Source organism: Chamaea fasciata, unplaced genomic scaffold (genome assembly GCF_029207755.1).
Source record: "Chamaea fasciata isolate MVZ Bird 193981 ecotype frontalis unplaced genomic scaffold, bChaFas1.0.hap1 SCAF_2, whole genome shotgun sequence".
Lineage (NCBI taxonomy): Eukaryota > Metazoa > Chordata > Aves > Passeriformes > Sylviidae > Chamaea > Chamaea fasciata.
The window spans coordinates 83283692-83307252 of NW_027094087.1; the positions used below are offsets into that span (position 1 = coordinate 83283692).

The following is a 23561-nucleotide window of genomic DNA, read 5'->3' on the forward strand; positions in this document are numbered from 1 at the left end:
CTATAGAGACTATGGACCTGACTGAGTCAATCAAGATTTGTCTGCACTAGATAGCGGATTTCAGGATGGCCATCAGTCACAGAAAGCTTGTTTACAGCCCAAGGCCTTATCTGGTTAAATAATTGGTAATTTTATAAAAAGGTTGTATATTAGCCTGAGGATAATACATTCTTTTTATTGGTTTAGGGGAAGTGTATACATGGGGAGATAATGATGAGGGGCAGCTTGGAGATGGAACAACTAATGCCATCCAAAGACCACGCCTGGTTGCAGCGCTTCAGGGTAAAAAGATCAACAGGGTAGCCTGTGGCTCAGCACATACTTTAGCTTGGTCGACCAGTAAACCTGCTAATGCTGGCAAGCTGCCTACACAGGTAATGTTTTTGGCTTATTGAATTCAGATTTTAAACATACTTAGTGTGCTTATTGCTGACCTTTCAGTAGATGTATTTCCTTACCAAATCCCTGCATAAGCTCAGTGTGCTTTAGTTTGACTTCAAGTTTGAGCCAGTTATTTTGTTTTACTTCAGTATTTCTGAAGCATTTCATTTTTCTGAGCTGGAAAAGCCTCTTCATTCAGTTTTTAATCCAAATGTGGTAAAGTAACTCAGTTTGAGAATTGGCAGGAATTTAATTCTGCCTTGCAGCTATGAAAATGTTATGCCTTCCAAGGGAGTTCTTAGTTGCTTGCTTAATATTGACAAGACTTGTTTTTTGAATATTCTGTATTTCAGCTATGCCTGGAAGTAGTGATGACAGGATGTAGAATGTATTTGTTTATGGATAAATTGTAAAATATGAAACATCATTTGTATTCTAGCCATCACATAATTCTTGGTTCAGTTTTGATGAATACTCTTAGTATCTTTTATAAACAACTGAACTCCATGTATGAAGTTTTGATAGATAAACAAATATCTGAATTTCTAATACAAGTTTACCTACAAATCTAATGATTGTGGTTCTGTTGAATACAATAAAGTGTATAATAATTCTAATTTACATTTGGATATCGTTGCCTTATAATAGGTTCCTATGGAGTACAATCATCTGCAGGAAATTCCCATCATTTCATTAAGAAACAGGCTTCTGCTCCTGCATCACATTTCAGAACTCTTCTGTCCTTGCATTCCAATGTTTGATCTTGAAGGAAGACTTGATGAAACTGGCCAAGGACCCTCAGTTGGGTTTGACACATTACGGGGAATACTGATATCACAGGGAAAGGTATTTTATCAAAATGTTTCTGAGGGAGAGATTTGTAACCATAACAGAGAAGTGCTGTTTAAGTTGTTTCTGAAGAAAAAAGAACTGTGTATCTCCATTTTTTCTGTAAGTTGTGTATCAGATACTTGCAATCTGATGATGCAGACTTCTTTGTGTTCTTTCTGCAGCGTTTTCCTCAGTTCTTCATCATAGTGCTTTTGTGTGTTGATCTTGAAAAAAAGATTCACGCTGTAAATCTTCAGTTTGTAGTATAGCTGAATTCTTCTAGAGTATTAAGTGGATGATATCCTGGAAAAAATGCAGGATAGCAGACAATGACCAATTCATACCTGTTTGTATTTCAGTTATCAAGGTCAGGTGATATACTAGTTAATGCAAAGCTCTGTGCAGGTACAAACTTGTTTTAGACTAAGCTCAAAGTGAAAATAGAATACCTAGGAGTTCAATCTCAATTGGTAGTGAAAGGGGGTTTCTGTAGTTAAGTTAGGTTAGTCATGAGGAAATGTAGATAACTGTTATGTTTCGAAGCTGCAACACTTATTCAAAACTTCAGGTCTGATAAGCCATAAAAACATGATTTGCCTTCAGTATAATCATCAGTTTTGGGTCTGAATTTTCTCACTGTCACAGTAATATGTCTGACTGAAAAAGAAAACATTATACAAACAGACAGAATCTGCTGGGAGATAACCAATTCTCTTTTCATAGATAAGTTTCCCCCTGCAGTGCTGTTCTGTGTCCTTAAATAAGACACATGGCCTGTAACTATTCTTCTTCGTATTTGTTGTCTCAGGGTCTCTTTCTCTAGACTCCAGTAAAATTGTGTAGTAGAACAACCAAGCTGTGTACATACTTCCCAGGCCAAGGGAAGTCATCAAGAAAGGAAAGGAAGGAAATCCTAGAAAGGAAATCCTTGCTGTTCCATTAATGAGACTTTTATTTGTTAATGCCATTAATTGTGAGTCCTTACATACGTAATGTTACATATAAGATGTGTGTACAGGAGGCACATTCAACCTAACCTACTTGAGTCTGCAGAATAGTTACAGAAAGGCTTCAGACATAAGATAAAATGGGATATCAGGCATAAATGCATCAGAAGCATTCATGAGACATCAGAGGTTGTGATGCCATATTCATATCTAGGCTTTAACTCAAGCTTACCTTCAGAGGTTCTAAAGACTTCACAATCTTCTTAATCTTGCTTGAAATCGACTGTAAAATTATATCCAAATATTTTGTGAGGGAGCCTCAGATAATTGAATTTGCTTTTTTAAAAAAAATTATTTATTGTTTATTTTTTGCATTCCATAGCAATATGATCTCTTTGGCTTTTTTGATTGTCATTCTCTGATGTTAATTATTCTCTTTATACTTATATTTTTCTGGTGTAAGCTAATTTATACGTGTACTCAGCAATATGTTGGTTGGTTAATAATTGTATCTGGGTGCAATGCAACCTTTCAAGCCATGGGTTTAAGTGATACAGATGAGACTTTCCTCTTTACTTTTTTAGTATCCCCACTGTTTCAGACACGAAACATCTTAGCACAAATAACATGATCACTCACTTACATCTTGCACCTTCATATTCGAGTGCTCTTTTATTTCCTGGGTTGAACTATGTGTTTGTCTACAAAATGTGTGCAGGGTTCTTACTTGATTTCAGTTTTGCCATTATCTGTTTGGTTTTTTTTTTTCAGGAGGCAGCTTTCAGAAAAGTTGTGCAAGCTACTATGGTGAGAGATCGTCAGCATGGGCCAGTGGTGGAGCTCAACAGGATACAGGTAACTTCAGCTGAAGTTATGATTCACTCTCTGTATGATTAGACTACAGTGCTGTGTTGGTCAAAGCTCTTTCTTTGTTTCAGGTGTTTGGTATCTGAATGCTAAAGAGTTGAATTTTTATCAGAGAATCAAACAATAAAGAAGAATAACCGCAGTTTCAGAGCTGCTTATATTCTTCTCAGTATGTTTTTATCCATACTGCAGTTGTTTGGGGAGGGAGTGACACTTGTTGAAATGTTAAGTGAATGATTTAGACTCTTAAGGAGCAAAGTATGTCCTTGATAAAGGACTACCTTTTCAGAACTCACTACATTAGATAGTTTAAAAGAGTAGTGATTCTGTTGCTTTTCTGACCTTTCCAAATGCTCAGCAAATGAATGAAGGGTAAAAAAAGAAAAAAAAAATTAAGGGTGAGGAAAAAAAAAGCAAGGAAAGAAAGCTCTTGAATATAATTAAAATTCAGGATGTTGAACTCTTGTCCTTTGTTGGTCATCACATGTAGTCATATTGATTGCAGAAATCTTTGATACAAAAAGGCTTTTTTCTTTATCATTGATGTTAGAAAATGTAATGTTGTGCCTTAGGCCAGATATGCCTTTTTTCCCTAGATACTTCTGTAACACAGAATAGTAAAACACTGTTTTCATTTAAATGAATTGCAGCCTGATCCTAGATTCCTGATGCATTTCTTTCCTGTTGTGGAGGGTTCCTTTTTTTTTTTTCCCCCTTCATATTGCAAAACCGTTACCATTTGTGAGGTTAGAGTGGAGAAATTGTGAAAATTTAAACTTGTTATTTTCTGTTACTGAACAGAAATGCATCCTGTTTTGACTGGACCCTCTTTCTACTTCTTTGCAATTTTCTGTGGATATTTAAAATTTCTTGTGCTTATGTTCTGTGACTGTGTTGTTCTAGTTTATTAGAATCATAGAATCACTAAGTTTTTACTTATTGAGTCTAACTGTATTATTTGGGAAGCTGAAGAGAGTACCAGAGATTTTTTAATTACTTTTTAAGTGTGCGAATTCAGAAAGTACAATAAATATTGCTGGTATTTTAAACAGGAAACTAGAGATGAGTAGGTTTTGGGATAGTCTCCTAGTGTCTTCCTTCATTAATTGGGATAGGCTTTCTCTTGTATTTGTTATTTAAATCTGTCTTGAACCCTAGAAAAGAACTGGCAGCTTCCCTTCTTCATAGCTTCTGGGAAAAATAAAATATTGGTGTAACTAACTGTCAACTTAGCCAAGTGAATACTAAAAAAGGTCACATTCATAATGTGGCCTGATTACACAGTACCAGATATGGCTTACAATATCGTGAGTTAGCTTTTGCTCAGAATGAAAATGTGGATTCTGAAACTGTTTGATCCTTTATAATATTTAATTGAAGATTCAAGGCTGTTTTACATAGTCTCAGTAAAGCTAAATGTCAGTGTTAATAAATTTCATCTTATTTGCAGTTGTAAGTTAAAGTGCAGCTGGACTTTAAGACCCCTTGGCTTTCAGAAGACTCCTCTTGCAGTTTATAGATTATATGGTGTAGTCAGTTCACTTCCTCTTCCTTGGTATAAAAAAAACAGATGTGTTTTTAAATTTGTTTTCCAGGTATTGACTTGTCTTTTACAATACTTCCTCAGCCAGCCATGCTGTTTTTTTAGTGGTTTCTTTGGAAGCACCAGAACTGAACATAACGGCAGTGTAAACCCAAGCAAAGCAACACTCCCTTATCCTGGTGTCCGGTGTTACAGGGACCAGATTCCTTTAGAGTAGATCACATTCACCTTACATACTTCTTGGCCCTGAGTCCTTTCTGTTGGGAGCCTTGTAATGGTGGGACATGGTAGTTTTCTGTAGTTTTTCTGCTCAGAGTATGTGAAAAACAATGTGATGGCTGTACTGTAACTCAGCTAAGTGCCAGCCTGGTGTTTCAATAGAAGAAAATGGACTGTAGGTATTTTGTGCTTTGAACTGTAGCATGGAGGCAAGCTTGGATGCACAAACAATAGGAGATGTTTTTGGAAGATGGCATAGGGCAGAAAAAACCAAATTTCATGCAGGTTTATCCATACTACTTTTTGGGAATAGGCATTAAGTAAAATGTTCCAAAACAGCACCTGGGCCCTGTTCTGGAAAGGTGTAATACAAACAGTCAAAAATTAAGCCAGAAGTGAGCCAACAGTTAAATGACTAGACAGGGTTCCAGTGCTCAGGTTGACTTACGGACCCTCTTACTTGCAGATCAGATTTTCCTAGTGTTTAGATTGTGGTGTAGTTCATGCAGTGTCAAATGGACAGCGTGTTTGCCCTATAGGCAGATACTTTCATAATGCTGTTAAAACATCTTTGCACAGCAATTGAAAGGAATTTCTTCCTTTTCCAAAGGAAGTGAATTTCAGTCATTAAGGAGAATGTCTACTTTCATGACTGTAATATGGCAAAGAATCTCCTGGTTTAATGTTCTTTACTCTCAAGGAAGGAATGTGATACGTGTGGATATGTGAAATACCACTTTAAGACTAGTTTCTTCCTCATTACAAAGACCCCTTATGAAATGTGGGTTGTAGGAATCTCACTAACATGATGCGTAAAAATGATCTGATCTTCAAGTAGGCACCACATATGAATGAATTATTGGATTGTTCTTTTTGAGTGTCATTTCAAATTAAATAACATCTCTCTTTCCTGGTTATTGTCTTCTCCTTTATCAAGTTTACTTTTATAGGATACTCATTTCATGATAGCCTTTATTTTCCTACACTGATCAGGCAAAAGGTTTTTTTGTCTGTAGAATAGTCTTTTCTCTACTCTTTATCTTTTTATAATTTTATTTATTCTGTAGCATTTAAGTTTGAGCACAGAAAACTGAAACTCGGGGTACGAGTGAGAACTGTGTCTGTGCTTTTATAATTATTACAGTGATACATGGCTACCTCGTCTGGTGATTTTGTGACCTGTCTTGGAACTGAGTTTGTTTCCTTCATAGATCTGTCTTAACTGTATATGTTTCTCTTTCTTAGCTGATTCCAACTTAGAAGCTGTCATCTTTTTGTAAACCCTTTTTGTTAGTGTCTGAGTGCATGGCTTTATGTACTAGATTTCTCCCAGCTTCTGGAAAAGAATTCTACTGGGTTGAAGAGAGGATGACAAGTATTTTTCAAGCTGCTTAAGACTAAGTTTCTCAGTTTAAAACTTCTTGGGCATACAGTTTTCTCAGAAATCCACTGAATTAAAACCAGCTTGTGTTTATAGAGAACATCTTACACATGAGGAGAATCTGGGTGTCTATGCCTTTCACTAAAACCTGAAAGAAATCTGGTGGTTGTTTTGTCCAGAGCCATCAGAAATATGCAGCATGAGAACACCTGGATTTTGAGATGCACTGTAGTTTGTAGTGTGACTAAGTATAGTGGGATAAGTTTCAGCTATTTCTGAATGAACAGTCTCATGGATATTGGTGATCTATGTGCATGTAGGAGTCCATTTGGACTCAGGACAGATGGAGAAGATAAATTGCAGAACACCAAGTGGGAAGAAAATGAACCCTCTGTTCACTTTCCATTTCTTTCCTCTCTATACTGGTGAAATACTTTTTGTATTCTTACCTCGTTGTGTGCGTCTCTTCCAGCAAAATCCTTGGAAATTTACTTGCATGCCAATCTTAAGGATCTCCATCAAATATTAAAATACACTTTTTCTGTAGATGCCTAAGAACACACTACCTGTGTATTTTTATATATATATATATATATGTATTTTGATAGCATTTACTCATTTTTAGAGGCTCCTAGTAAGCATCATAGATGCATGTTTAGTCATTACTATTAAGGTATATAAGAATAACACATATTCAGTTTTCTGGCCAACAGCACTGTCTCTAATCTGTCTCATGTGTGAAAAACTTAATCAGATTTGTCAGTTGAATTTATGAATAGAGATAGATTGAATTAACTAAATGGACTGAAATCAGAAAAACTCAATTAGCCAATTCATCACCTGCTTCTTTAGAAACGAGAAGAAGTCTTTATCATCAGACTTCATCTTTGCTGTACCTCTGTCTTTCCATTTTCCTTTAAAGATGAACAGATAAGGTGCTGATTAGTGACAGATGAACAAAGAACCCTTGGAAGTTAAAGATAAGGTCTTGGTGTTTGGGGGACTGGAAATTCCTTATTTATCTGCACAGTGATGCCAGTTGAAATAAGTTCTTACAGTGACTTTTATAATGTGCTCAATAGGTAAAACGCTCCAGGAGTAAAGGAGGACTGGCTGGACCTGATGGTACAAAGTCAGTGTTTGGGCAGATGTGTTCTAAAATGAGTTCCTTTAGCCCTGATAGCCTTCTGCTTCCTCATCGTGTTTGGAAAGTCAAGTTTGTTGGTAAGAAAATTCTCAACACTCCACCCCTTCCTCCTTTGCACTTAACTTTGCAGTTTTCTTGGGATTTACTCTTTTGGAGAACCTGAAGGAAGGAGGAAAGGGATCCAGAAAAACAATGTATATGTATGGGCAGAGGAAGGTGCTTAAAATGTTGGGAGGTAAAAAAACCTTTCAAAATTATTTTATAAAATCCCTCAAGATTTATCGAAGTGTGTCTGTAATTCTCTTCATGCTCTGGGGCAGCTCTTCCTGTTTACAACAAACGTTCTGCAAAACCTAAACCTAATTTTTCAGCTGTCTGAATTTGCAAATAATCCTGGCTAGCTAATTTTACTGCTAGGAGTGTTTTTACAATTCACGTATGACTCTGAGCTTTTTTAATGAAAAATACTTAAGGAGCCATTATATCTATTGTATATGGACTAAAGAAAACATACCTACTTTAAAATGTCACTCATGAAAAAGCAACACTATTCCTTTTCTAATTTCTGTTGTATTTTATTGTGATTAGCATACAGCACAAATTATTTTTGCACTCTGTTAAAATAGCATTTTTGGCATTGTGATATGTCATATAATCCAAATAATATGTTTTTAAATGAACTGGAAGCACGCAAATGCAGAGCCAGACTTCTAGGGTTTTGCTATGAAGGGATACAACACTGCAGCTTTTAGTAAACGTTTGTTTGCTCAATCATCCCCAGAGAGGAAATACAGCTTGTTTCAATACTTCAGTTATTTTTGAAAGAATATTTAATTTTGAGCCTTTTTTCTTCTCCAAGGTGAATCTGTGGATGATTGTGGTGGAGGCTATAGTGAATCAATAGCAGAAATGTGTGAAGAACTTCAGAATGGGCTGACCCCTCTGTTAATTGTGACACCAAATGGAAGAGATGAGTCTGGAGCAAACAGAGATTGTTTCCTCTTAAATCCTGCTGCTAAGTCACTCCTGCATATGAACATGTTTCGCTTTCTTGGTAATTTCTTAGCAACTTTGTGACATTCTGTGTTCTTTATGTATAATCAGAATATTGGGAATTTAACAAAACCAATAAACAATGTTTAAACTTACAGGTGTACTTTTGGGCATTGCTATCCGGACTGGCAGCCCTCTGAGCCTCAACCTGGCTGAGCCAGTGTGGAAACAGCTTGCAGGAATGAACCTAACAATTGCTGATCTCAGTGAGGTGAGAAGGAAGGAAGGTCCTGGGTAGGATATAGCTTACAGAGGACAAGCAGACTCCAGCATAAACTTCTCAAGTGATTGGTCTCCCTGGTTTTTATTTGCTTGTTTGACTGGCCTTTTATATTTTGAAGCATTATACAAGGATGATTTGTACTGACTCTTAAAACTGTAAATTTAAGTTGTTCAGGGGTAGTTAAATACTGTATTTGAGTTCTAGACCATTCTCAAATCTTCTCATGGGTTTGACTAAGCAATCTTTGTGGTTCAATTCCTACATCCCAGTAGACCTTTCTGTAGCTGTCACTGTCTGTTGTACCAAGATGTGATAGCTGATTTGAGGGCAGGTGCCTGCACTGTTTTGAAGTAAAAGAAAGTAAGTTCAAACTGTTACGAGTTTGTGCTCATAGACTGAATGTCACAAGCTTTCAGTTTCTGTTTACTGAGCTCAGTAGATGCGGAGTAATACTTGGGTCTTCATTATGAAGAAAAGTTCCTTCTTAAATACTGTCTTGTAGAAATGCACTTCTTATAAAAGCATTGGGTCATTTACTTGTCAGTGAGGAGATTCCTTTTGTGCCAAACCCAGTGCTGGTGGGGATGATGATGCTTTTAAGCTTTAAATCCATTTTCTTGTATGATACATTTTCTTGGCAAATGCCCTTCGGAAAGATTGAAATCTAGAATACGTGCACTCTCCCACATCCAACATAGTGAAATTTTATATAAAGTACTAAGCCATTTTATTGCTTTGTATTCAAGTTAGATGAATTGTGGTCAGACACTGCTCAAAGCTTTTGTTGAGTGACACATTATGCACTGATATTGGTATGCAAGAGATGCTGTTGTGTAGTGCTAGTAAACTGACTTCATCTCGGGTTCTTACTTTCAAAGGTTGATAAAGATTTTATTCCTGGACTTATGTACATTCGAGACAATGAAGCTACTTCAGAAGAATTTGAAGCTATGAGCCTCCCATTCACTGTGCCTAATGCAAGTGGTCAAGATATTCAGTTGAGTTCCAAGTACACCCATATTACACTGGATAACAGAGCGGAGTATGTGAGGCTGGCAATAAACTACAGGTTTGTTGAATAAATCATTAAAATTACTGATATGAATATGCATTTTGTTTTTAGAAATATAAATCAGCTTTTAAACAATATGCCACTTTAGCCTGATATATACAAGTATTTTAATATTTTCATGTGATTACAGTGTTGATTTTCTGAATTCACTTATTGTATCCAAGGAGAAAAATCTTAAACTTAATTTTTAGGAAGCAAAATAAATGAGCAGGTGTGCCTCTAGACTTGTCCTGACTAAGCAGTTTTGGCAGGCAGTTTTACAGGTGGAGAAGTGTCCCATGCCTCTAATGTTTCCTATGGGCTAAAGTAACAGGGCTTGATCAGTAAGCTCTTTGTGAAGAGAGCTTAAATCTAGTACTGCTGCACTCGTACCTTTTCATATCATCAACTGCAGTCAAGGGCAGTAGCAGCTGAATACTTACTCCAAGTTGGAATGTACAAACCAAAATGTTCATTCCTTGGGTAGGACACTGATGCACACCCATGGGTGCCACAAGCTGAACATTGCACAGAAATCAGTGGGAAATAACTGCTTGGTGTTTGAGAAGACTGCCTTTGGTTGCTTATGTGGCCAGGTAGTTAATCTAGATGAGTGCATCTCAGAAACAATCATAAGCATCTTGTATCTGAAGCAGTGGGCCTAGTGCCTACTGAAATATGTAAATTTAGATAATTTGGATAAGAAACTGGTTCAGGCTTGTTTTATTCAGTCCACCATATTCCTCTTCTTTAGAGAGTGCTTAAGCAAGACTGTATCATCACAGTCTTATATACTTGCCTATTAATTCATAGTTCAAGTGTCTGCCAACAATTATGAATTATAGCCTTAGTTTTTATCTTTTTTTCCCCACTGTAAGTGGTTGTGAACCAAACTTAGACCTATTTCTGACAGTAAAGAGAGAGGTCTCATTTGGAGCTGATAATCCTTAGACGAAATGTCTTTGCTCTCTTGCCAGTTCTGGCTGTCCTCAGAGGACAGGAGCATTTCTAAAGCATTTTACAGTTAAAAGGCCTTGTGGAGAAACACTTAAAGGTTAAGTATCAAGTTTTTTAACTATATGAAGCCCTTGAGAGGGAAAACTAGCACCTGAATAGAATCCATGTGGAAAAGTAGATGCAAAAGATCAAACTTGTCCTGACATCTTTGTTTACTTTGGTGATGACTAGCCTGAGGACAGCCCTTGTAGGAGATGTGTCTCTGCTCTGGAGGGCTCTGTTAAACATCTCAGAAATTACTTGACAGGGAAAAAAATTAAGCCAAACACACATCACGTGTGGCATCAAAAGCAGCAGTGTGTTACTTATCTAAGCCTGTCTTGAAATAAAAAAAAAACTACTGTCCCCTCAAACATCCTATTTTGGTTCAGACCTTTTTTTTTTTTTTTGTTAGAGTTTCAAATACAGTCACTCTTTTTCCAAGAGCATATTGTTTCCAAATGGGGTATTGGTTTGTTTTTGCCAGGCATAGCATATGAATGAAACTGGAAATAAAATATCTAAAACATTGGGAGATATCTCCTCCATACTGAGCTTTCCTGTGCAATAAGAATTAGTGTAGAAAATCAAGTATCTTGTAATAAATGTTTGTTAATGTTCTTTGGTACATAGCTGAACATTTGAGGAGAATGGTTAAAGTTGCTTTGGTAATACAGTAATTGCTATAAATAATTGCTAGAAATGGCATTCATAGAAACTCTGAAAATGTTTCTTTACAGGCTTCATGAATTTGATGAGCAGGTTGCAGCAGTTCGTGAGGGGATGGCCCGTGTTGTTCCAGTTCCTCTACTTTCACTCTTTACAGGATATGAACTGGAAACGATGGTATCAATTTCTGCTTTGTTACTTCTCTCAGACTAATTGGGAGTGAGATTATTTACTCATTTGTTTTAATACAAACCCCACATCAAATGCTGTTTACAATGGTTGCTGTGTGGTTGAAAACATCAGTTCAAGGAAAGACCAGAAAATTATATTTAAAAGTTTAATTTCTCTCTTGGTATTAGTAAAATTGTTTTGACACAGCTGACCAGTGTTGCAATGAATTATTTCCGGAAGAAACAAACAAGCAAAACCAAGACTACATGCCAGTGATCTATAAAGTAAATTGGAGGTATTTGTCCTAAATTCAGGAGTGTGAAAGAAGTTCATTACTGTCACCTGACAGGAAGATGTATATTCAGTATTATTCTACTAGGAGATTGCATGGCATTTCAAAGATCTGAATGCTCAGTTTGTCAGAGTAAAAGCTGATTAAATGTTTTAAAGGAAGGAAGGGGACAAATTACATGTCATTGACTCGACTGGACTCATGCAGCCTATCACTATGTTTCATTTCTCAGGTATGTGGAAGCCCAGATATTCCACTTCATCTCCTGAAATCTGTAGCAACGTACAAAGGCATTGAACCAACTGCTTCCTTGATACAGTGGTTCTGGGAAGTGATGGAGTCCTTCTCCAACACAGAGCGATCTCTCTTCCTGCGTTTTGTGTGGGGCAGAACAAGGCTGCCCAGGACTATTGCAGACTTCAGGGGGAGGGACTTTGTTATTCAGGTAAGGTGTGTGGGATGGGGAAAGTTGGGGGCATCTTAAAAAGCTGGTAGTGGAGAAATAGCAGCGTGACATAACAAAAGCCTGATTTCATTAAGCTGTTCTGCAGCTTTGTAGATTGAACAGTGCAACAGTTGAATAAGGTCTGTGACAGTTATATAACGTATAGAACTATTCTTCCCTCTTGACTTAGACAAGTGGATGTTAATTTAATTACTCAGCCATTTGTTCCTGTGAATTTTGATAGTTGTCAGGCAACTTTTTGCTGCCATTTATTTAGCATTTAATTCAGTTCAGTTAATAATTTCAGCTATTAAAACCAAGCTTCAAATCATCTTTTGATATCTTCTGAAATAATAGCATCCTTTTTAGATTGCTCCATACCACATATTCATAATCAAAGCAGCTTATACTTGTCTGTTTTTATTTATTGATTTAGTGGAGGGAAAATGGATTTGGCCTCTTCATTGTTCTTCTAAGAAACTTCAGCATCAGAATCAAAAATATATCTAGCTGCTAAAAATAAAAAAAATCTGAGTTTTTATTTTGATACTTATTTGTGTTTTGGACAGTGAATCAAAAATCAAAAAACAAAATGCTTTTTTTTCTTTATTTGTTAACAGGTGTTGGATAAATACAATCCTCCAGACCACTTCCTTCCTGAGTCATACACATGCTTCTTTCTCCTGAAGCTGCCCAGGTATTCCTGTAAGCAGGTGCTAGAGGAAAAACTGAAGTATGCCATTCACTTCTGCAAGTCCATAGACACGGACGACTATGCCCGCATAGCGCTGACGGGAGAGCCGGCGGCTGATGACAGCAGCGACGAGACTGATAATGAAGATGCAGATTCTTTTGCTTCAGATTCTACACAGGACTACTTAACAGGCCACTGAAAAGTAATACAAGGAATAGTTGTTCAAAGCACTGAGGCAAAAATGCCAAAATGACAATGAAGCCAAGGACAGTTTAGGTTTGAGAATAGAGACTGTATAGCCAGAGGGATGGTAATCTTCTGAACATGGGGAAAGTGTGTTTGCTACTCACAGTAGGACTTAAGGATTACAGCTTAATCCATCAGCTTAAAATAAATGGCACAGTATATGGGCATTTAACATTTATTTTAAGAGCTGAAAATGGCCCCCCATAATGCTGCACTACATTTAGAACCTTTGTGTTTACTGAAGTGTTGTAAATGTTTATATAAATATGGTAGTGCAGCATCCAAAAGGCAGTGAAACCTTTAAATTGTGGGTGCAATAGGTTTTTTCATATTAAGTGTTGTGTTCTGTGCATCTTCTTGATTGTATATTGGAAATACTGTGCAACAACGGAATAGTATTATAAATATTTCAATTAACTTTACTAGAAGTTTGTTAAAAGTTTTTGAACATTGAATAAACATTATTCCTTGAAATTCTTCTATAGATAATTAAAAATGGCCAATAGTTTCACCTCCACCCCTGGTTTGTATATTTTAGCTTATGCATTATTTATCTCAAATTTGATACCTTTCTGTGAACAGCATCATAATTCTTATCATGGAAAGTGTACTGTATATAATTGGTGCCATGTAAATGCAAAAGTTATAATTTCCCTCTAAATAAAAGTTCTGCCACATTAAAAACCAGGATGTGTTTTTTCATGGTAATGCAGCTTGGACGTGGGATGAACATTGAAACACCTCTGCTAGGAAATGTTTCTGGAATTTACAGCTTTTGACCAAACTGCTCCACCAATAGTAGGTGCATTGCCGGAGAGATTTTGTGAGCTACAGTAAACTTGAGCAAGTCCAGATCACATGTTAATTGTAATGATTAGGTAAACCTTATTCATGCAGTTGTACCTAAAGCCACTGCTGTCAGTAATGGTGAATTTATTCTTGGATACTTGGGAAAAAAAATTTGAGGAAGTGTAAGGGAGAGGTGTCAGGAGTACCTGAACACGAGGTGAAGATTCTGATGACATTCATGTAACATCATATCACTGAGAAAATTTAGTCACCTTACAGGGTCTGGTCATGACACATTGGCACAGGACACTTAGATCATGACCCACTCCTGGCCACACAGTTTATGCGCTAGTTTTTCAAAATAGGAGAATAAGATTAATTGTGCTAAAGCACTAGTATTTTACTTTAAAATCTATTAGTAGGTGATGCCATACCATTGCTTCTGTAATTATTAGGATAGTTATATGTGAGTATTCAAGATTTTACAATTATGAGTGGGTTCGTTCATTTTGAGTGTGTGCATTTGACTTCTGTTCCAACCAGATTAAATATTAACTGTGATCATGAACTAAGTTTTCCTGAGACAAACTTGATATTTCAGTATAATGGTGAAACTACTGGTAGTTAGATGTCAGTGGTTTGAAGTATGTTACCTTTAGAGTCCTCTGTTTAGTGCTAAAGATCTCTTGCAATAAATGCCCCTTTCCTGATCTTCTGTCTCATTGGAGGTTCCAGAAGTCAGGCCCATGCTAGGTTCTCCAAATTTTCTCTGTCTGCTGGTGAAAAATGCTGTGTCTTTTTGAGTCTTTAAGCTGCAAAACTCAAAAACCTTTAAGAAACCTTTTTTATCTTTGCTGCTGGCTTGAATTTCTCCTGAGGGTAAGGATTGAAGAAGTAGTACAGCTCATGTGGTCGTCTGCTGCCTTTCGTCATGCTAACACCGGAGCCCTGTAGGCATCCAACTCAATCAAAGAGATTCTGTAGTCAGCTTTTCAGGAGAGGGCATGAGTGAGGCATGCCCAAATCTCAGTACAAGGTCTTGGACCAAGTTCAGTTGCCATTCTGGAATTTCAAGCCCCATTTAAAGAAGCATATGGACTATTGTAACATGGAGTTTATGACTTCTTTATCAGAAAGAAAAACAATGTCAGGGTTTTCTATCCAAGAAAAGCAAAAGGGAATTATTCTTAATGTAAGGAATTTGTATGCGTTGTTGCATTGAACATTGCATTGTTGCATAGAGTTGCACTGAACTGTAACAGAAGTTTATTAGGCCTCCTTCTTTGCTTTCTCATCCTAACGGAAGAGGCACCTTCTTACAGTGTGATACTTGTCACCAGTGGCCTGACTCATAGCATTTCATAGAATATCAGGTTGGAAGGGGCATCAAGGGTCATCTGTTCTAACCTTTATTGGCAAAAGCACAATATAGACGAGATGGTTCAGCATTTTGTCCAGCTGAATCTTAGGTGTCCGTGTTGGGGAATCTGCCACCTCCCTGCTGAGATTATTCTGTGAAAATATTTTCTCTTCTGTCTAATAGTAATCTCCTCAAGAATAATTTGTACCATTGCCCCTTTTCTTTTCCATGTGACGCCTTGTAAAAAAGGAGTCTCCATCTTCTTTGTAAGCGCCCTTTACATACTGAAACGTGTTGATAAGGTCTCCCATAAAGCTTCTTTCCTCAAGGCTGAACAAACCCAGTGCTTACAGCCTTTCCTCACATGGCAGGCCTCCCAATCCTGTGTTCCTCTTTGTGGTCCTTCTCTGGATCCTCTGCAGCCTTTCCACATCTTTTTTTCACAGTAGGGACCGAAACAGCACAGTATTCCAGGTGTGGCCTCACAAGTGCCAAATGGGATAAAGACTACTTTTATCAGTGCTGGTGATTCCATCTTGATGTAACCCAGTATCTCGTTGGGTTTCTTTTCTGCAGCAGCACACTGTTGACTTGTATTGACTAGACAATGTGCACCACTTGCCACACATCAACCAAGTCAGTGAATGTGTTATAAAAGATGAGCAGGTTTGCCAAGTGCCATTTGCCCTTCATGAATCCCTGCTTGCTTTTCCCAGTCATGTGCTTTGTCTGACTTGAGATAGCCCCCCAGGAGGATTTGCTCCATAATTTTCCCAGGGTCTGAAGTAAGACTGGTGAGCCTGTAACTTCCTGGATCATCCTTTAAGACCTTCTTTTAAATGGCGGTCACATTAGCCTCCTTGCTACCTTTTGGGATATCCCCCGATCTCCACAGTTCTCCAAGGTTGTGAAAAGTGAAGCCCCATGTTGCCCTGATTCTTTAGCCTTCTGATGACTGTTTACATATTTCTAGTGGAGTCTCTCAGGAATGTAACATAAACAAGTAGATTGTTTTCATACCAGTCTGTGATGGACTGGTGAACTGACCACTACGGTCAGAAAGGTGTTCCTCTCATCTACCAATCCTTGATCAAACTCCAAATTCTATTTAAATCCCAAATCATGATAAACTCTCTCTCTGCTCACCTCTGAACCTGAGTGAATGTGGTTCTTTCATGTCCCTACCAGTGACACACCCATAATGATGTCAGCCAGCTCTCTTAAACACTCTCAGGTGGATAATGTCAGGGCCCATCAATTTGGAGGGGTTGAGCTCCTGTAACACTTCACACACCAGCTCCTTCTTCACTGATGGCGAATCTATGTTTGCATCAACCTGGACTTTTTTCCAAAGGCCAGAGGCCCAACAGTGCTGGTAAAAGACCAAGGTGAAGAAAGGGTTGAGAACTGCCTTTGAAACATTGCTGGTGACTAATTCACCTTTCCTGTTGCACAGCAACTCCATGTTTTCCTTCTGTTTTTACTGGTTGTTTACATATCTGAAAAAACTTTTTTTGTGGGTTTTTTTTTGCATCTCTGTCCAGTTTCAGTTCAAGCCGAGCTTTTGTTTTCCCAGCACCATCTCTGCAAATCCTGGCAATGCCCTTGTCATTCTCAGTGGGTATTGACCCCTTTTTCCTTTAGCCTGTACTCATCCACTGTGATCCTACAGCCACGTGAGTTGTTTGTTGTACCACGTTTCCATTATTCCTGTGACATCATAAATTCCTGACTGGATGCAGATCCCAATTCCTTGTTTTTGTTCCCCAGGCTGCATGGATTGATATACATATACTTGAGGTGGTTAGTCCTGATGAACATTTGTCCCTGCTCACGTCTAGAGTTAGAGAATCTTTAACATCCCTTCCAACTCAAACCATTCTGTGATTCTAAGAGCCAGCAAACTTAAATGAAAGATTTACCTTTCCTAAGAATGTGGGAAAAAGCAACCCCTCCAGGCAGGGGTGCAACAAGGAAAAGAAGAGGAGAACTCTCTCTGGCAGCCAGCCCCATGACTTTTGTTTTCGGGGTGAGGCTAAGACAGAACTAGTGGTTTATTCAGTCCTTAGTGATACTAAACAAACCTACCCTGCACTCTGCTACTATTGGAGGTCTCTGAGTGTTTCATATCATGCTACAATTGTAATTGCACTGCTCAGCCCAGCAAGGAGCGTCCCTCGCCAGCACTGGGATGGCCCACAGAGAAAGCAAAGCATCCATGAACTTCTGATCCTTGCTCAGAGTGTGCCCCTGGCAAGAACACAGACACACATCCCAGCCCTGTTGGCTGTGCTTGGATGTTCTCTGAAAGGCTCCACGCAACAGGTCATGGGATGTGGTCAGGAAGGAATGCAGATAACAACGGTACCCTTTCGGCTCTGGGCCCTGAAGGGTGGCATTCAGTGCCTGCCTGGCGCTCCTCCCGCTCCTGGCCATAGCCCCTGCTATGCAGCTGCTCCACAGGCCAATGCCCATCCTCACAGGCCAGGGAGCTGCTGGACATTTAGACCTTGCTTCAGGGGCACCAGGGCAGGACAGCCGTGTCCAGGTGATACAGGATGGTCTACCAGGACCACTGCATTACTCTCTGTGTAGGACAAGAGCGAATGCCCTTTTATGCCTGAGCACGTGTCAAAAGAAGCATGAGAGAGTACTTATTTCACAAGGGGAGCTTCCTGTCCAGAAGTCATCCCTTATCCTTAGGATTAATTATAACTTAGCTGAGGCAATTACAAAGATAAACCTTTACCTGTGTGGATCTTTCATTGACACAGAGAAACAAATCCTGAAAGGCTTCAAATTCTGCATCTCATTGCACCTATGCTGGTCTCCACATCTATTCCAGAGTAACCACATAACCCCTCTCCACTTTCCCACTCTGCACTGGTCTGGAATAGGGCAAGATAAATAATATTCCAGGACTCTTACACTGGAGAGGCAAGTCCATGCAGAGGCAAATCTTAGTCTTGAATGGGGTTATGGAGCCATTCTTTTTGTGTGTGAGACAGAACAGAGAATGTTTCTAGTAGAGGTGAAACTAATTTGCTTAAGCTGGGAAGTTTTCTGAATTTTTGGTAAAAGGAGTTATTTGACTGTCAAGATTTTTCAGTAAAGTTTAATAGCGGTTAACAAAGCTTTTTCTTCCCTTCAAAGTGACATATTCCTTTACCATTTTTTTTTCTAAATATGTGTATAAGTAATAGTGATACATTATGATAATTAATGATACCTATTTTATATATGATTCTTCTAGGAAAGTCATAACATTGTTAAATATTACTTAACATGTCCCAGTCTGTTGTACAAAATCCATTGTGTCAGTTGTTGAGCAGAAACATCTCTACCTCAGCATTTTCCAAACTGGTGAGAACTTTCTTTCCAGATTCTTTAAAGCAGGAGTGGCTCCCATAACCTCACCGGTAAGAACATCTCACCATATATTGTTGTTCCCATGCTGGATTTGGACAGAGGAGAGATATATTTCACAAGACACTCACTTTCACCTCACTTGACAGTTTTTTGTTTCTGACCTTTATTTTCCACTGATCAAAATGCCATTCTGAAAGGAAAACAGCTCTGCAACATCACCAGGGATGACCTGCAGGGACCTTGGCCAACTTTGCATTTCTGCAAAAATGTTCATCTCTGTTCATCTCTGAAAGGTGGATCTGATCACACAGGGTGCTGAGGACTGCTCAACCCTGGCAATGCAAAGTCCATCTCACTGGCAGGAGAGCATCATGCCACTTCATGACATGGATAGCTCACCAGATGAAAGACCTCTGTCATGCCAAAATCTCACCCTACACAGTATAGCCCCTTCTCACAGCCGACTGTCATTCCCAAGTTAGCTTTTCAGGCTAGTGGATGCTTAACCCAGAGCAGATACTTTGCAACCCCTCCCAACCCAGCAGTGCCATGGTTATGATGTTATTAGAACTGCTGTCTTCATCAGGTAACCGACAAGTTACTGAAAACTCATTAAATGATCACAAGACCAGCCATGTCAGTAAATGAGTGCTCCGTAGTTTCAATTCACCTCTTTCCCAAAAGCAGCAGAAGTGAATCCAGGCTCTGATGGGTAGAAGGGGCACTGACTATTCCTGCAAATGCTACAGTCTCAGGGTTGCTTTGAGACCATAAAATAACCTGAATCTCCCAGAAGTGCCACAGAACAGTTGTTTTACCATCTCCTGTGAGGCCTTAGCAGCAACTGTTACCACTCCATAAGGAATGAGAAGATGATATTGCCTGGCAATAGTGAAGCATTTGTTGCGTCAAAGAACTGCGTGTAGAGATAATTTTTATCAATGCAGCCTTTGTGATGAAACAGCCTTTCTGTACAACACAGGAACTTTGGTCTCCTGACTCCTGGTCCTGTGCCTTAACCACACAGGAAGCTTGAAAATGTCCAACAGGCTTGTCGTCCCCTATACACGGGTATTTTATCCACATTACAAACTGCCTGAGAGCAAGAAAGACCATCTTGGAAACAACTATTAACCCAGTACTGACACCCTGCAGCACACAAGACAGGATATTTTTGGGAAATCCCGACTGAGAGGTAAAACCAGGACTGAAGCCAAAAGTGATTTATTGCAGTTTGTCCTGTCTTCTTACAACTTCTTATTAAATCCTTTAGTAACTACGGCTCTGCATCACTGCACTCCCTATCCTGTGTGTACACTCAGCCACAAGGACTGAGTTCTGGCCACCACTGTGAAGCATTTGGGTGTGTGGGAAAGGTGGTGCTAGCTGCTGGCACAAGTGGAACCCTGGCAGCAGCTGCTGGAACAGTTGAGGGTCCTTAACTGCTTTGTTCCAAAATGAAAAATTCCAAAGGCTGCCAGGCAGTGCCCTACATGGGTAACTCTGGTCATAAGTACCACAGACTGAAGCCTGGTCAGTGTCTCTGCCAGGAGGCAGCAGCCCCAGGATCACAGGAAGAAAGGTGTGTGATTTGTACTGCAAAGTTCGGTTTTTTTTTTCCCAGTTTTGTCCAGCCAGTTTCCCCCTAGGCATCCCTGTCCTCTGCAGGAGCATGGAGGAAGAACAACTCACCCAAGGCAGCCCAAATCTCGCTACGTATACCCACACAGGTATTTCATGCATTTCATTTCTTCTTCCTGCTATGCACACCACTTCATATCCCACTGACTTCTGCATTGCTCAGGTCAGACAGCCCTTCTCCTGTCAACCTAATTTTGGGCATGAACCCTGTTCTCCATGATGTTTCTCGGCCAATGTGATGAAACTGATGAAAAACATGAGAAGCAGCAGAACCAGAAAGGACATCTGCAGGAGTCTTGCTTAAAAAGTCTTCCCAGTTTAGGAGAAACCTTCATATTTCACCTGTAGCTTTACTGGTAAAATGTTGATGCTACACTTTTTTGCTTTTTTTCTCCTACACGTTGCTGCCAAACAGCATAACAAAGCTCAGCTCACCAAAACACATTGGCACTTTTTGCCCTCACACACTGATGAAGTTTTCACAGAGAAACAAGAAGGTTTACACTTCTAGCTTAGACTTTATTTTCTAGAAGTCATGTACCCCATTCTTATTATGGCTTATTGGCTGCAATAAGTACATGTAAGTGCCGATTAAAACTGAAGTTTCTTTTCACTTAACACTGACCATTTACAAAAGAGAATCTTGGAGTATTTTACATTATATCCATGTCTTCCAAACAAATTTCTCAAAATGCTTCTGCTGAAAACTTTTTCAGGTGTGATGCTAGTGCACCACATATGGAGAGAGGTGATCAAAGATGAAGAGTCAGGAAACAACTGAGAAAATTCTACTCTATCTTTTTGAGAAATCTTTGCACAATTGTAGTCACTGGCCATCAGATGACTAAATACAAAGAAGAATGATGCCTTGCAGATATACCAATAGCATTCACATTTGAGATGGATGCTCAAATCAGCCAAATCTTTTCCAAGTACCAGGAGCATCAATTCACAAGTAGTTTCTGTGTCACATTCACAGTTGTGTTGCTTTGGTGCAGCTTTCACTTAAGACCAGGACATGACACCATGACAGAATATTTTCTCCACCAATTCCACACCTTTCAACTCCAGTTGAGTAAAAGAACTGTGTTGACATGTTTTAGTTAACACCACAATTTTTAATAATTGGGAGATTCGCCTTGAAAGGCAACATCTGCAAGAAACTCTACATCTATACATTTTCTTTCATCTAGAAAGGGAAAATGTTTTACCAATGAGATCTTTGGAATCCACTGCTTCTGCTTTTTCTAGAAGAGTACTGCGTGATTTACTTTTTCATATATGCTGATTAAGATGCTTATAGGGGAGGCAAGTATATTCTGGCCTGAAGGCTTCTTTCACTAACATGATAAGGAATATATACTATGTTTATAAATGGGTCACATCCCCTAAACTCCCTGATGGGACTCAATGACCTTCTGTCTTTATTCAGAGGTTTTTTAACAGCCTTTAAATATAGTTTTGGAAGGTTGATTCCTTTTCCTTCTCAGACTAGGAATTTGCACCTAAAAGCCCATTAAGAGCAAATCCCACTTTTTGACCACTTAAACTTTTTTTTCAAGAACAACAACTGGCTGCTCAGAAATACTACAACCTGTTAGGAGTGGTGGTATCTACCTGTCTAAAAAGGCAAAGGAATCTCTGCCAGTGGGCTGGGCAGCTTGGTGAATCAGGCTGTAGGCTGAAGGACTGGGATGGTACAATCTGAAGTGGCAACACTCCCACCATCACAACTCACAGGGGAGTAAGTCAGGTGTCTAAGTCACCATCTGTGAACTCAGCGTTTATTCTCCACATTTTGGGAAAGAAGGCTTATTTAATAGAGCTGATACAGTCTGGAAAGTCTTTAACCTCATCCCGCAGTGAACAGCTGGCCATGGTCAGGGTGTCGCTTCTTAAACTGCTGATTGTACTGATCCTTCATCTCCTGGGACTACAGCTGGGAGTTTAGACCTGTGACTTCTGCGTAGCCAGCCTCGTAAAGTTTGTCACAAGGCACCTCTTCCCTACCGCAGCCTGGGATAATTTGTCTATTTGAGGTGCCTGCGTTCTAAGGAGAGCGGGCCGGCCGCTCGCCCACCCAGCTTTCACACAGCAGGGGCGGCACGGTGGGTGGAGGAGTCGCTCCCTCCCGCGGGGGAGGCGCTGCTGCTGGCCTTTCCTGCCACCCCTCCTCCCCGGACTGGGCGGGCAGCGCTCTGCGGCCTGGAAAGTCCATCAGGAATGCGCAACCCCCTCTGTGTTGGTCTGAGCTCTGTCGTTTCATACAACAGCCATCCTATTTTCAGGGACTTACTCCCTACTGAGAAACGAGTCCTTCCTTCACCCTCTATCAGGCAGGGGTTATCTCTCTGTCTGTCTGTCTGTCTATCTCAACTTCAAACCCAGAATTTTCTCCAAAAAAACCTCGATGTGGGTTTGGAACCCCCGTTTTTGCTCTGAAAAGACAGACAACTAGAACCAACCATGGTTTGCCACACAGCTCTGGTTGGTTCTGTGGAAACCAAGATGTGTAAGAACTTGGTATTACAAAAATGGTCCGTTTGAGTCCAAATACCAGTTAGCTCCTGTTTCACTCTACAGACTTGCAGACTTAAAATCCTAAATGAAAGGAGTAACATCACTGCTTTCTCTTAGCAGTCTTTTCTAGATGTGATTTTCTAATTAACTAGTATTTTTTGCATCTTTTTGTTCCCATTACAGATTCTTCTGCAAGTGCAAGGACTGATGTTCCTTCCATTTGGGGCATCAGCAGCAAGCGCCACTTTGTCTAGTACAAATATATAATGCTTCTTTGCATTTTTCCCTTAAATTTACTGATAGAATTAGGGAAGAAGAAATTTTTTTCTTAGCAATATATGGACAATGTTGTGTCCCCAGCTTTCCCAATTCCAGTGTATTCCCCGAATAAATGAGAATATCACAAATGTTTACTATGAGCGTAGTAAAGGCCACAGTATTCCACATTCCATTAACCTGCCACCAAATTGGAGTGTTTCTGCCAGCTCCATTGTGTGTGGCGTTCTCTAATTAATTCTCTGGGTTTCTGCCTGGCCCTCCACTGTTAACTCAGTGATGTAGCACAAGTCTTAATGGAAATGTAGGTTAAATGGGGTGATGGCTATTTGGTGAACTCTCACAGTAAACAGAACAGTCTGTATCCTTTTGATGCGTGCCCTCTGGAAATCCTAGAATTACTATACTAATCACTGATGTCTTGCTCATTACTTTGCTGTCTTCTGCATT

The 23561-nt window shown here is 39.3% G+C and overlaps 1 protein-coding gene across 3 annotated transcripts in view; it reads left to right on the forward strand.

Moving 5' to 3' along the window:
* The window catches only part of HERC2 (HECT and RLD domain containing E3 ubiquitin protein ligase 2), a 103093-nt gene extending 89253 nt beyond the window's left edge, over window positions 1-13840 (forward strand). For all 3 annotated transcript variants that reach the window (XM_066176515.1, XM_066176517.1, XM_066176516.1), the window contains exons 84-93: window positions 187-374; window positions 1030-1227; window positions 2931-3014; window positions 7252-7393; window positions 8176-8370; window positions 8468-8580; window positions 9471-9661; window positions 11380-11485; window positions 12004-12216; window positions 12837-13840. In XM_066176515.1, coding sequence (XP_066032612.1) covers window positions 187-374; window positions 1030-1227; window positions 2931-3014; window positions 7252-7393; window positions 8176-8370; window positions 8468-8580; window positions 9471-9661; window positions 11380-11485; window positions 12004-12216; window positions 12837-13109 — 1703 coding nt within the window. In that variant the 3' untranslated portion in view covers window positions 13110-13840. The remainder of the gene's footprint in view (window positions 1-186; window positions 375-1029; window positions 1228-2930; window positions 3015-7251; window positions 7394-8175; window positions 8371-8467; window positions 8581-9470; window positions 9662-11379; window positions 11486-12003; window positions 12217-12836) is intronic.
* The last annotated feature ends 9721 nt before the right edge of the window (window positions 13841-23561 follow it).